The 14,999-nt window shown below is 37.7% G+C and overlaps 3 protein-coding genes across 3 annotated transcripts; all 3 read right to left on the bottom strand.

Moving 5' to 3' along the window:
- Positions 1 to 1,499: 1,499 nt before the first annotated feature.
- LOC137013291 (olfactory receptor-like protein OLF4) lies at positions 1,500 to 2,426 on the bottom strand. Its single transcript, XM_067376975.1, has one exon. It carries the CDS (start codon positions 2,424 to 2,426, stop codon positions 1,500 to 1,502), a length of 927 nt encoding a protein of 308 aa, XP_067233076.1.
- Positions 2,427 to 7,156: 4,730 nt separating this feature from the next.
- or61a1 (odorant receptor, family 61, subfamily A, member 1) lies at positions 7,157 to 8,095 on the bottom strand. The gene has a single exon (XM_067376920.1). It carries the CDS (start codon positions 8,093 to 8,095, stop codon positions 7,157 to 7,159), a length of 939 nt encoding a protein of 312 aa, XP_067233021.1.
- A 3,331-nt stretch (positions 8,096 to 11,426) lies between these two features.
- On the bottom strand, positions 11,427 to 12,383 carry LOC137012270 (olfactory receptor 4B13-like). Its single transcript, XM_067375402.1, has one exon. The coding sequence runs from the start codon at positions 12,381 to 12,383 to the stop codon at positions 11,427 to 11,429; it is 957 nt and encodes a 318-aa protein (XP_067231503.1).
- Between the last annotated feature and the right edge of the window lie 2,616 nt (positions 12,384 to 14,999).

The following is a 14,999-nucleotide window of genomic DNA, read 5'->3' as shown; positions in this document are numbered from 1 at the left end:
CACAAAAGATATGCAGTGTCAAATGCATAAATGTTTCTTGACCAGCAAATCAACATATTAGAATGATTTATGAAGGATCATGTGACACTGATTGGAGTAATGATGCTGAAAATTCAGCTTTGATCACAGGAATAAATTACATTTTTAAATTTATTTAAAAGGAAAACAATTATTTTAAATTGCAATAATATTTCACAAAATTAATGTTATACTGTATTTAAGATTAAATAAACGCAGCCTTGGTAAGCACATAGACTTCTTTCAAAAACATTGAAAAATTGTAATGTTTCTAAGTTTTGACAGGTACTGTAGATATAAATTTGAATGTTTGCACCATCTATGAGTTATTGTGAATTTAGGCAGAAATCCCATCAGTCAAATATTTGCTGAAGCCAATTTTATTTGTTCTTGAGAATTTTTGCAATTTTGCTTTGCTGAAATATTAACAAATTATATATTATATTAACAAAATCAGTCATAAGTCACATGGGTATATTTGTAGCAATAGAAAAAAATGAACAAAAAAATCAATTTTATGCCAAATATTATAAGGATATTAAGATATTTTGTAAAGTTTCTACCATAAATATATCAAAAATGTATTTTTGCGAGTGGATAAGCATTGCTAAGGACTTCATTTGGACAACTTTAAAGGTGATTTTCTCAATATTTAATTTTTTTTGCACCCTCAGATTCCAGATGTTCAAATAGTTGTATCTTATCCAAATATTAACAAACCATACATCAAAGCTTAATTATTTAGCTTCCAGATGATGTATAAATCTCAAATTCAAAAAATTGACCCTTATGACTGGTTTTGTCTATAGTCACAAATAAGAATAATGAACCAACTATAATATATGCAAACTATGGATAAGCCACATTTGCTTTCTTAGTCTGATAAATTCTGCAAATTTTCTTTACTTCATAGGTTGCATTATTATCTTAACATTTGGCTGGATGTGTTTTGGTTGGAGGCAGTGAAGCAAAAGTAGTTAGACATGTGAAATTATAATGAAAGTATATGGCTTGCCAATAATTTTACAAATATCCTGTGTGGCATTTAGGTTTTTACCAGAAGATGGCATCGAAGTGTTACATTGATAGTCGTTTTCTCGTCTGAGATTCAGTTATCATTGTTCATAGCATTCAATACAGATCCACTGTATAATGAGAACTAACTACTGTGTTAATGCATGTGATACAAGCCTCATTCATTTTTTTATTGACTTTAATAGCATTAAAGATGTGTTATATGCAGTGTCAAATGCTAAGGCATAAGCAATTGTTATAAATATACATATATTTCTTAGCCATTAAATCAAGTACATTTAAACAGCTCAAAATACATTATCCTTTTTAAATAACATTATATGAGCACATGCTTGCTTCTGCAGTTCAAAATAAATCTTTTATCATTGTCACTTTTAATGAATCGTCACTGCGACGCATAATGACACAAAAAGCAGTCAGCACTAAATTATTCATAACAGTGAATGCTACATGTTTTTAAACCTTGAACTTCGGAAAATATACAATATTTTTGCCCTAATTGGAGCTAATTTTATACCATATATTAAAGGATTGATAAAAGGGGGAACAGTCAGGAATATAACAGACAAAACAGTATGAGACAATGTTTTTGTTCTTAATTCTGTCTGGGAAGAATCAAAAAAGGAACAGGCTACGTAGTTCAGAAAGGAAATCAAGTGTGGCGTACATGTGCTGAAGAACTTTTCTTGATTTACTTTAGATTTTCTACAAGCTAGAATTATTTTAAAATAGGAAATCAGAACCAAACCAATTAAGATAGACATGCTGATATACATCCATCCATTAAAAATCCCTTGTGAAATATCTTGTCTGCATCCAAGATTCACCAAGGACAGGTTTTCACAGAAAAGTTTATTTATGTCGTATCTGCAAATAGGGTTTTTAATAGCCAATAAAATGGCTAATAGACTTGCAAAACAAGGAAATGCCCAAAGAAAAATCACCAGGCAAAGCACAGTGAAAGGTGACATAATACTATGATAATGTAAAGGTCGACATATCGCTATGTATCTATCAACCGCCATGACACTTAAATTTGTAAATTCACCAACTGCATAGACGACAATGACAAGACCTTGTACAATGCATTCCTCAAGTGAAATCCTATTTGTTTCTGTGAGTAAATACACCAAGGCCCTGGGATAAAACCCCGTAGTTCCACACAGATCATTAACACAGAGATTACACAAGAAAATGTACATTGGCTCATGCAGTGCTTTCTCAAAAGCAATAATCATAATCAAGGTGGCATTCAGAACAACAGTCAAAAGGTAACCTGGAAGTGCAATAGAAAAAAATATGATCCTGCTGGTCCAGTCCCACTCATTCAGAGCCGTGACGGTGAGAATGTGGGAAAGGGAGATGTTTTCCATTCCTTCTCAAAATCCGGCTCCAGATCAAACAATGCTGACACAAATAACCTAGTATTTCTCTAGTGTTCAGTCTTGTGTATCTTGTGTTACTGTTGGAAGAAAAAAAATCATTTAAAATAAATGTTGTACTAAACCATTAAAAATAACAAAAAACAACCAAAAGTCTTGGCTTAAAGTTCGAGAAGGCCTCTGAACTCCTCTTTAAGAGTCACCTTTCACTCTGCTCACAGCTGTATGAGAGAACTTTATATACAGTCAGATATGCAACATCATAATGATCTAACAGTCCAAAAGTGACGTGAAGCCAAGTGTGTTGTCCCATACTTTGTGCTCTGCATTTCACCCATCCAAGTGCACACACACAGCAGTTAAAAATACACATACACACACAGTGTACACACACCCGGAGCAGTGGGCAGCCTTTTTTTTTTTTTGTAGTTGTTTTTGTTTTTTGCTGCGGCACCCAGGGAGTGATTGGGGGTTACTTCAGTTGTGGGTAATCAGAGTGGAAGAAAACGCTGTTTATTCACTCATGCAAAGTTGATCTTAGGTTGACAGTTTCTATGACTTTATCCTTCTGTAATTCTGAAGCAACAAGGTCCATCAGAAACTCTTTAACTCAGCTAAAATTAAGTCTTATCATAAACACAGATGGCTTCATAGTAAAGCAAACAATTAAAGGGGTCATGGAATGGATTGTTATTATATTATAATGTTTCCTGAGGTACACTAATAATTTAATATGATTTTACATCAAATAATCGTCATAATTTAGAAATAAATGGCTATTTTCTACCTTGATTTTAGGCCTCTGATTTTAACGTTCTGTTTAACGTTCTGCTGTGAGACTTTGGTGTAAACACCCACTGGTGTGATTGGCTGACATGTTTGCAACTGAAATGTGGAATCCTTTAGAACAGGTGTGTCAAACACAGTGTTGGGTGTAACACGTTACTAATGCCGCGTTCCAGGAAACCCATGACCTGTGTTTTTCCAAACTTCTACCCATGAAAGTGTACTGGAACAGCAGTCAAACCCGTGACTTCCCACCCGTGAACTCGTACTAGATCGATGTACTCCCAGTTACGCGTTCTGACGTCACATAGCCAGGGTATTACAGCCTCTCTTGCCTTATGCGTCATTTTCCTCCTCCGTTTCCCTCAAATAAGCAAGGAGTAAACACCTTTGGCGATAGAAATAATTGTAAATGAGCATAAGCCCTGTATGGTCCGCCATGCTGGTTTGTTTACACTCAGGCAGTTTGGCGTGACTTGCCTGGAACGCTACAAAGTCGTGAGTCATGATTTGAAGTCGTGACTTACAGGCTCAAAAACCTGCCTGGAATGCAGCATAAGTAACGCGTTACTGTAATTAAATTACTTATCCACTGAAAAAGTAAAGTAAGGGATTACTGTTCATTTTTAGGTAATTTAATTACAGTTACTTATAATGTAGGCGACTTGTGTTACATATTGTAAAATAGTTCAACAGTTCTGTTTAAATCAATATTTAATTTAAAATCTAAATTTGTCATCTAATGGTAAAAGTGAACGTTGCCTCTTTAAAAACGTTAGCTGTAGTGCAGTTGCGCGTGAGTTTGCAACTTCGCACCAGTTGGCTGTGTTGTCGCTGTGTGAAGATGTCGGTAGAATCGAGTGGCTGTTTTGCAGAATGGAAATATTACAATTACTTCATTTTTTGACACAGGTAGGCAAGAACATTACGGTAAAATGTAAGCTATAACCTAGGGAGAAAAAACTGCGCGCGCTCTCTGAGAGACGGTCTTCAGTCAGCCAAAGCGCACACATACAACCGCCCTTGCAAGTTTCAGATTTTCGCGGTTTATTACACATTAAACGTTCAAATACACACACAGTTATGTCAAAATGCCCGTCTCGGCATATTCGCGTTGTGAATGTGAACAGCATGTGTAACAGCATATTGTCTCCGTCCATTAAGTCTAGTGACAGCAAAAAAAAAAAAAAAACCTGTTTAGAAATGGAATGAATAGGCTAATTGGTAAATAACCATTTAACAAGTGATATAATAATGTATCTATCTAAAACATGGAAAATTCAGTATTTAAAGCATGCCATAGGGCTGAGACTTTTTTTTACAGTCTATGGGCTGAGATCTAAAAAAAAAAAAAACTGTATTTAATTAAAAAAAAAAAAATTATTTAAGATCCTGCCCAATATTGTCCTAGAAACAATGTTCATATTGGAGGCTATAAAAACAAACATGAATGTAACTGTGTAGTATATGCTATAAATCATGAGCAAAAAAGGGGTCAAATCACATTAGGCCTAGGCTACATTCTAAAATTGTACCTTTACAATCTAAAAACAAAATGTTTTTTTGAAGCAGAAATTAAATACACTAAACTAAAAATGAAAAAAAAAAATAAATAAAAACAAAAGAACAGACTAATAATTATTATTATTTTGATTACCCTACAATAGTCACTTTACACAGTTACTGCTATCGTACAAATACACTTAGTTGTAGGTTCCAAATTCTACATATGACATAATTATGTTCGCCAAAAAAAAAATAAAAAAAAAAAATTCAACAAATATTTTGAGCAAAATGTATTTTACTCAGATTGAACTCCGTCTGTTCGGCGCGCGGCGGCGCTCGTTCACGGAAGTTTGTGCTTGCTGAAGGCTTGTCCACGCCTGACTGCAAAATGGAAATATTTTCTCGACTTTCTAACTTTTACAGATGGAGAATATGTCTGTCAAATGTAAATTATGCACTGAGGAAATTATTAAATGTCACTTCAGCTTAAAAAAAAAAAAAGATTAATAGAGGTATGTTTGTTTCCACCAATCGCTGCACAAGTTAAGGTTACGTATGATGACGAAAGCACGTTAGTGCGAGCCCTCCCGGAACTAATAGAGATTGCACTGCAGTGCCCATAGACAGTGCAGTGCCTGCAGTTCGAAAAAAAAAAAAAACTTTGAATGGAAGTCTATGGGAGCACTCGGGGCAAATCTCCGCCAGACTGAAATGCCCAAAAAGAGGCGGTACTCCACAGAGCGTGACTCGACGCTGATTGGACTATATCCAGAGGCAGAACAAACAGCCTAACTCTGTGGTTGAATGTGATTGAAAAATCCGTCCCTTTCTCACTTTGGTGGTGCATTGCCCCTATTGCCCTAATGAAGAAACCACCCCTGATTAGACCTACCTGGAAAAAAAAAAATAGATATATATATAGCATTGTTTTATTTGTATTTTTATATATTTTTACCGTGGTATTGAGTATTGTGCACTTTTGGTGGTATTGGTACTGACTACTAGATTTTTGGTATAGTGACATCCTTATTTGTTACAAAAAAAATGTAAGTATTATAAAGTAATTAAAAGTATTATAGTATATGTTTTAATGAAGTTAAAATATTTTAAAAAGCTATAAAAGGCTAAACTATTCCATGTTTGACTAAATTATTAAAAGAGTTTCCTTTCTATTGTCTATCCGGTAAAGGTTTATAGGGATTTTAAGAAGTAATTAATAAGTTACTTATTGAGTAATTAAATTACTTTTCAGACAGAGTAATTAGAAAAGTATTTTAAATACATTGATGATGTAATTAGTAATTAATTACTTTTTTGAAGTAATTTACCCAACACTGGTCAAACATATGGCCCGCGGGCTAAATATGGCCCACAAATGTGTCCAATCTGGGATGATTGGATGATTTGAACTATAATTTAAAAAGTATAGAGCTGCACTAGTCCACTGGTCATAAATCCAATTTTTTTTTTGTTTTATTTTGGTCAATCTTTATTCCGGGCTTGCAAACAAAGTGCTTTGTAATAATTTCCCAAAATTTAATTTGTGTGGAAATATTTCCGATGTCTGTAAACAGGACATTAACACAAGCACACGCTGAATACGTTCCAATCGAAGCTTTTTTACAGCTTGATTATATAAATGCTTTTTTACTGATGACAAGGACATTTTAGGTTATGGAACTTGCAGGATGTAATAATGATAAAAGACCTCTTATATGCCAAAAGACCAAGGAAAATTTTATTTCTTATGTCATGACCCCTTTAATTCTGAGTGAATTGTAAGACCGACTATTCATTTTAAGGGCTCCACAGTAGCCTTTATCTTAACCTGCTATTTTTAATGAATTACTTTTTCTTAGCATCTATGAGCATAATTACAGAAGCAATAGGCAACAATATAATTACTCCACTTACATAATAACCCTAGTCTGGCTGTTTCCTAAAATATTTACACAGATAAAAAAAAAAAAAAAAAAAAAAAAACATTTATAATTACAACCCTGTTGTTAACTTATTTCAAGCTAAGATCATATTTTTATTGTTTTAGTAGCCCTTATTTAGTCATTTACAAATTGATAAAGTAGTTAAACTTGCCATGGTGGCAGACATGAATGCAGAAATTAGAAATCACTCTTTATATTTATATAAAATATTCGATAAGCGAATACAGATAATTAATTTGATTAATTATTTTCTAGGGAGGGACAAGTGGATGAGTGTTTTAATGATTAAATGAGTTGCATTGCAATCTTTTTTTAACTGATATTCATATTGTATTTATTGTATATTTAATATCATACAGTTTTACCACAAGCTCATGGTTTTTATTTCGACATTTATCATAACAGTCATGAATCATCAGGGAGCACGCAGCCCACACTTGCAAGCCATGTTATTTTTCCAGGTCTGTTGTGTAATGAATGCAATGCTCAGTCAGTATGTTTTGATCTTAAGCTTTGGAAAACATACTTTACTTTGGTCCTAATAGGAGTTAGTACAATTCCATATATTATAGGATTGAGCAGAGGTGGAACAATCACAAAGGAAACTGACAAAAAGTTTTTAAAACCCTGAGGCAGATTGCTAGTTCCAAACAGCTCATATAGGGCATTAAAAAGTGAAAACACCACATAATTCAAAAAGGCTACCAAATGTGGTAGACATGTGGTTATGAACTTCTTGTGGTTTTGAACAGAGTGTTTACAAGAGATCAGTATTTTTATATATGATAAAAACACAAACCATACCAGAGCATTAACAGCACATGTTAAAATTCCATTGATCACATACTGAGCAGTGTCCACCCTGCAGGCAAGTCTCTCCAAGACCCAGGTTTCACAGTACAGTTTGCTTATCTGATTCATGCAAATCGGAAACCTGAGCGTCATCAGTATGATCAGTATTGCAGTGCAGCAGGGAAACATCCATATGAAAGTCAGCAGCCTCCAAACAGTCATAGTTGTCATGACAGTATGGTAGTATAGTGGTCTGCAGATTGCTAAATACCTATCGAATGCCATTACGCTCAAATTAGTAAACTCACCTATTGCATAGGTGAAAATGGCAAAACTTTGGATGGCACATTGTTCCAGAGAAATTACATTGTTTTCATTAAGTAAATAATACAGTAGGGATGGATAAAATCCTGTGGCTCCGTATAATCCATTTATACATAAATTGCACAAAAAAATGTACATGGGCTGGTGGAGAACTTTCTCCAGAACAATTATGATAATCAAGACTGCGTTGACAAAAATGGTCAGAAAATAGCCTGGAAGGGCAAAAGAGAATATAGTGATCCTGCTGGATCTGCTGGTGTCGTTTAGAGCTGTGAGAGAGAACAAGGAGAAGGAGGAGACGTTGTCCATTCCACTTGACAAACTAATGCAGACCAGACAAAAATGCATAAACAGAAGCATCTTAGGAAAAGTACAATAATCAGTGCTTATTTTACACTTCCTCACATGCATTTTCTTTTTGTATACACACATTGTGGTCCTACACATAGCGTATTTACAGTCAAATACTTTATGCAGCAGAGAAAATCCTTTGATGAGAAAATTAATTAACTGAGTTGTGACGTTTGTACCTGGAAAAAAAGAGTGTTAATCTTGAGGTTTTCTTGAAAGTTCTTCCTATACCGTTCTGTGCTCTGAGGGAGATTTCCAAGCACTCATGGCTGAATCACTTGTAAAGTTTATATAACAGATGGGATGGGTTTATCAGCCCTTTGATAATTAGGGTGTTCATGCTTGTAGACAGCAAATAATATACAAAACGTGATGTCACTCCTTTATTGTTGTCTTGCTATAGCTTTTTGTTGAATTGCTGATATTCCTTACATCTAAGTCCCTTTAGGAAAAAAATACTGCATTATTTTTAATGCAGTATAGCGATTTTATTGACTGTTTAATAAAAACACAATATGAATTTTGAGGTAACCCTAACCTTAACCCTAACCACAAAGTGATTAAGCAATCATGTCAGCATGAATTAATTAAAAAATAAATATTCCATGGCAGAGACAAAAATAATGTGTCAAATATTATTATAAATATAGAATACAATGGGGGGTGGGGGTTGATTGATTTAATTTGATTGATAAACTTGTGATTCGATTTATACGGGGCCCCGCACATGACATGCAAGAAATAAAATTAAATTGTGCCCACGATTTACTAATTCGTTCCCTCAATTTACTAAAACATGTGGATGATTTACTATTTGTTCCCTCGATTTACTAAAACGTGCACATGATTTACTATTTCCTTCTCTCAATTTGTAAATCATGCACATGATTTATAAATTGAGGGAATTAAATGGTAAAATGACACCAGGCAAGTGTTTTTTGCTAGCTTCAGCCCAACGCAGTTATAATTTTCACATCCAGCGCCCATGTTGTTTAAATAACAAATGCACTCGTGCCCATTTGTGCGCCCATGGGGGTGCTGGTCTGAAAACGAGGTGCGTTCAGGCACATTGTTGGCGTGTTGCTATTTTGAGGCAACTGAAAACGTCAGTATACGCGCCAGTATTTTTTGGCGCGTTAGTTCCACTATTTAAATAGCAGTCCGCCACGGTGCAAGCGCACCTAGCTTTTGAAGGGAATGGGAGCTGACACTTTGATTGGTTTATTGCATGTTACGCCCAAAACACACCCATGACTCATTATGAGAATAGGTACAACTTTTTTGGATACGCGCATTTTTTGGACTAAGTGCACCTACGCCATGCGTTTCAAACTTCTTAAAATAGGGCTCCTAGTTTCCAAGTGTCCGATTTATCTGGGGGGTTTTCTCTCAAAAACCCCAGTCGGGACATTCTAAAATGCTTAATGTGAAAAACGCTTAACGTGGCTTAATGTAGGCCATACTAAGACAGTTATATTAACAGACCAAACTGAGTAAACATTATACAAATAAACCATATGTACAGAAAAGCAGTTGAGCCCAGAATTTGAACGCAACATGTTTAATTTTAAGCATTTTCCTCTCATAGAAAGCACTTAACATGGCTTAATGTACTAAGACAGAGATATTAAAATACCAAACTCCGTAAACATCATACTAATAAAACATATTATGTAGAGCAAAGCAGATGAGCCCAGAATATGAATGCAATTCGTTTAATTACACATTGTGTTTTCCTCCCATATAAAACCGTTATAAAGAAAATGCTTAACGTCACTAGCCTAGTAAGTGATATTAAAAGATAAAATTCTGCACAAACCAATTTTTCTGTATAGCATGCTTTATTAGTGTTTGCTATAGCCTACACGTTTTTCTAGACATCGTAATCTTTTGGTAATATACAAATAAATGTGAATAAACTGATCTAGGCTATAAATCTATTCTCTATTATAGACCAGATAAAAGTGTAGCTATTTCGTACACATCACATTCAATATGTCGTTTTAATGAGAAAAAGATGATTTTTTAACAACATAAAATCTCATTTTTAATAGAAAAGATGTCGTTTTAACAACATAATATTTCGTAATTATGACATGATTGAGTGGAAAAAATAATATGTGGCAGCAATGCACCACCGTAGTAATAGCATTGAATAGTGCCCGAGTTTTTGAAGCTCCAAAAAACACATCCATCCATCATACTTGTAAAAGTAATCCATATGACTGCAGTGGGTTAATAAATGCCTTCTGAAGTGAAGCAAATATCCATAATTAAAACCTTTTAAACCATAATTTTTTCAATAATCAATAATCACTGGCTTCCAGCAACGGCTGTATGCACATTCATGAGAGTCTTTTTTTTTTTTTTTTTTTTACAGTATATAGTTATATACAGTATATTTCCACTTGATGTCCAAAATGTTTTTAATAGCATGTCAGTTTGCATAGGAATTAAGTGTAAAACCTCTGCAAAAACCTCATGCTGAGTTGCCACCCTCTCTCGCTCATCCTGCACCTTTTTTTTTAAACAATAAATGAGCAATTTGACATTTGCAGTACCTATGTTGTGGTGTCTTGTTTATCCATTGATCTGATTGCTAATGAAGACGAACAACTTGCTCACACTTTTTATAAGGAGGGAATTTCCCAACTTTAAATTAAATGTTTATGACTTTTGCAATGTCAGAATGTACAGGGATACTTGTTCGGCAATAACTCATTCAAATAAGATGATTTCCTATTAATTCATCAGAATGTGTGGCAGCAATATGGCAGTGCTGTGACTTCACTTATTACTGTATATCAAAAGAAAGCAATAGAGCATCCTGCACATAAAAAAGTGACACCAAGGGGTCCTGAACAAGCATCCATAATGAGACGAAACACAAATTTACCATTGAATTTAAGACATTTCAGATGCTTTTAACAAAAGCTACCTACAGTGCAAGCCAAGAACTAAACCCATTATCATAGCAGCAGACATATGGAGCCAATTTCCAGTGTAAATGATCATCTATGTTCACATGATTTACCTTAACACTGAGAGTCATGAAAGAATGCATACTGCTAAAAATGTAAATCAATACATTTAACATTTTTTTGCATTATGTAGCATCAACAGCATTCTTTGCCAACTGAGAAAATCTGAAACACAGCAAAAATGTATGTATGTAAATAAACCATTAGAAAGTTAGGTTTTAAACCTTTTTGAGCTTGTGAAACATTTACTTATAAACATTGTCATGACAACTGTTTTAGCATGTCTTTCAGAAAAGTACAGAAAATAATTACATTTTACGTCTTTTTGGTGCACGTGAAACATTTTCTCTTGCTGCAAGACGTGAAATAAAAACTCTTTTGCGCACTGCTCTAATATTTAACCCATAGATTACAGGATTAAGAACAGGTGGGACTATAACTAATTCTAAAGCCAAAAAATGACGCAGACTCTCTGAAATGTCATTTGAACCATATCTGTTATACAGGAAATCAAACATCATAGCAAAAGTGAAATTGATCAGTGATAATATGTGTGGCAGACATGTTTGCCAGAATTTCCTTCTGTTTTCTAAAGATGTTTTACATGCAGAGATCAGTTTAATGTAGGATACAATGACAATAACTGCACAAATACAACATATGACACCAACGACATATCCATAGATATTATTAACAAAAGACGATTCACATGACAGTTTTACAATTGACCAGTTGTCACAATATAATTTATCAATGTGATTTTTACAAAATAGCCTCAAGTTCGATAACAGGACTGCTGTAACTGTGACGCAGTTGGGTACAATCCATGAAAACAGAATTAATTTCAAACAATTGAATTTAGTTAATTTGGAATGATAGTCTAAAGGTTTGCATATGGCTACATATCTATCATAAGACATCACTGTTAATATTGTAAATTCACACAGTAAAGAGCTGTAAATAACAAAGGTCTGCAGAGCACACATGTGAGAGGAGATCACATATGAATCCAATATTAAATCAGACAGAAATTTAGGGTAGAATCCTGAGGCTCCATAAACCCCATTAATACACAGATGACTTAAGAATATGTACATCGGTTCATGTAGAGATTTCTCTATTATAATTACAATGACAAGACAAATATTCATTGACAAAATAAGCAGATAGAGGTAAAGAAAACAAGTGAAATATACATGCCTATATGATTTTGAGTCTCTGGGAACCATAAGAGTCAGTTTCCCAGCATAAGACATGTTATCCATCACAAAATGGGTGATCTCAAATCACAGTCACAGTCAATGAATATCATAGCACAGAAGAAGGCAAATAAACAGATCCACAGATGAAGAGCAGGGTGTTCCCAACTAGCTAATGACAAGATGTTGCTTGGCTTTATATTAAGTGATTTGTCTTTTGGGAAATATGTAAAAGATGTACTAAGATGTCTTGAGATTACTTATTTACTCTTCAACAAAAAATTGCACAGAATTGCTGAAATGAACAAATAAATATCACCCTGGACCACAAAACCAGTCATTATTTTTTTTTTTAAATTGAGATTTATACATCGTCTGAAAGCTGAATAAATAAGCTTTCCATTGATTGTTGTTAAGATATGACAATATTTGGCCAAGATACAACTACTTGAAAATCTGGATTCTGAGGGTGCAAAAAAACAAAACAAACAAAAAAACCCCCAAAACTTTAAAGACCATTTTTTTTCAAAGTTGTCCAAATGAAGTCCTTACCAATGCATATCCACTCACAAAAATATTTTTTATATATATATATTTACAGTAAGGAAATTTACAAAATATCTTCATGTCAGGAATATGTGTGTTCCCTTTTGATAATTCACTCGTACTGCGTATGGGGGAAAAGTTTCCCTTTTTCCCCGCTACTGAAGCCTTTTCAATAACGCAGTGTAACTGCATCGTCATTGGTTCACTCATAGACAAGTTGTTGAACCAGTGACGGTGCGGCATAGCTGCGCGGCCTGTGGCGACAGAGCGCACAAGCTTTCCCACCGAAAGGGGCGGGGTAAAGGGCTATATAAGCGAGCGTTTCGCCATAGGCCATCAGTCCTTCCTCCTTCAGCGACGACTCTACTTCTCTTCGCTGATCCTCACTGAAGCCTGCTCACCGAGAAAGAAGCTTGCCGCCTAACAAGACGCTCTGCCGCCGTCGAAGAGGACCCGCAGTGGACCCTGCTGACTCGCCGGACCCAGCCAGCGCCTTCACCCTCGTCGACTGCCGCCTCGTGCCATCGACGAGTCGCCGCCTCCCGCTCCTGCTACCGGCCGCTTCTCAGCGTGTTTCCTGCCGCCATCCGGCACGTCACATAGAGCGTCTTCCCGCGGTTTTACAGCCACTTTTGAGCACTTTCCAGCGGTTTTCACCGCTTTTGAGCCCGGCCCTCGCCGTTAAGAGCCTCCCAATCGCCGTTTTCATGGCGCCCGGCATTTCTAAATGCCACACCACTCCTGTGGTACGTGCAGAGCCCCTCTGCACGAAGAAGACGGACACAGCGAGTGTGTTGGATGCCTGGGCAAGTCCCACGCGGATGACGCGCTCACCGGTGGCTCATGCCCGCACTGCGAGTGCATGAGTCTGGCGTCTCTGCGCTCGTGGGCCACCTTCTTCAAGGAGAACGACAACGCCGTTCGCGCCCTCCCATCCCCTTCTCCTCGCGAGCCGGCGAGGAAGAGACCACATCGGACCAGCGCCCGCGTGCCTCACCCTCTCCCAACAGAGAGCATTCCCCCGTCTTGTTCGCCCGCCCTGACCAGCGTCCCTCAGCAGATGCGAGTGACCTCGTCTCCTTCGGCGGATCTGACGAAGAGCCACTCTTCGACTCTCTGTCTATGGCGGCCCCTGAACCAGAAGGATGGGTTGGCGCCCCCCTGCCTTCCCTGGAGCCTACTGACCACGGCACGGGTATGGACGCCAAGCTCTTCCGTGTCCTATCTAAGGCCATAGAGGATCTGGACCTCGACTGGGCCCCACCAGAGGAGCCATTGCGAAGCCGCTTGGATGAGTGGTTTCTCCCAGGCCGTCGGCAGGCCCCTCGCCAGCGCTCTGCCTCGTTCTATCCAGAAGTACACGAAGAGCTGACGAAGTCGTGGCGTGCTCCCTACTCTGCCCGCCTGCACACTACCCACCGCTCAGCCCTCACCACCGTAGATGGCTCAGAAGAGAAGGGCTACGAGCATCTGCCGCCCCTGGATGAAGCAGTGGCCGCTCACCTCTGTCCTCCCGCGGCTGTGGGATGAAAGACTAAAAGAGCCCTCCCGTCCAAACTCTGCAGGACCACTTCTGCCCTAGCAGGAAGAGCCTACGCCTCTGCGGGCCAAGCCGCTTCAGTGCTTCATTCAATGGCCATCTTTCAGGTGTTCCAGGCCAAACTTCCCCGCTCCCTGGACGAGTCTGGCATCGATGCACCTGCCTTCAGAGACCTCCGCAGCACCACTGATTTAGCCCTGCGGCCACGAAGGCCACGAAGGCCACGGCCCAGGCCATTTGCAGGTCAATGGCCAGTTTGGTAGTGCTGGAACGTCACCTTTGGCTTAACCTGACGGAAATCAAAGACCAGGACAAGGCGGCCTTTCTGGATGCCCCCGTGTCCCCGTCAGGACTCTTTGGACCTGCGGTGGAAGGATTCACTGAGCGTTTCATGGCTGCACAGAAGTCTTCTCAGGCGATGAGACACTTTCTGCCGAAACGATTAAGCTCTGCGTCTACTTCCAGCCCTCCAAGGCCTGCGCCGGCTCAGCAGACGAAGCTTGCCCCCTCTGCTTCTCAAGCAGCGCCGGCCAAAGAGAACCACCAGCGCCCGCGCCCTCCCAAGCGCTTGTCCTTCCCCAGACGCCAGGGACCCC

Source organism: Chanodichthys erythropterus, chromosome 22 (assembly GCF_024489055.1).
Source record: "Chanodichthys erythropterus isolate Z2021 chromosome 22, ASM2448905v1, whole genome shotgun sequence".
In the NCBI taxonomy this organism is placed as follows: Eukaryota; Metazoa; Chordata; class Actinopteri; order Cypriniformes; family Xenocyprididae; genus Chanodichthys; species Chanodichthys erythropterus.
Note: the sequence above shows the minus strand (reverse complement) of the source record. Positions and strands in the feature narration are given on the sequence as shown.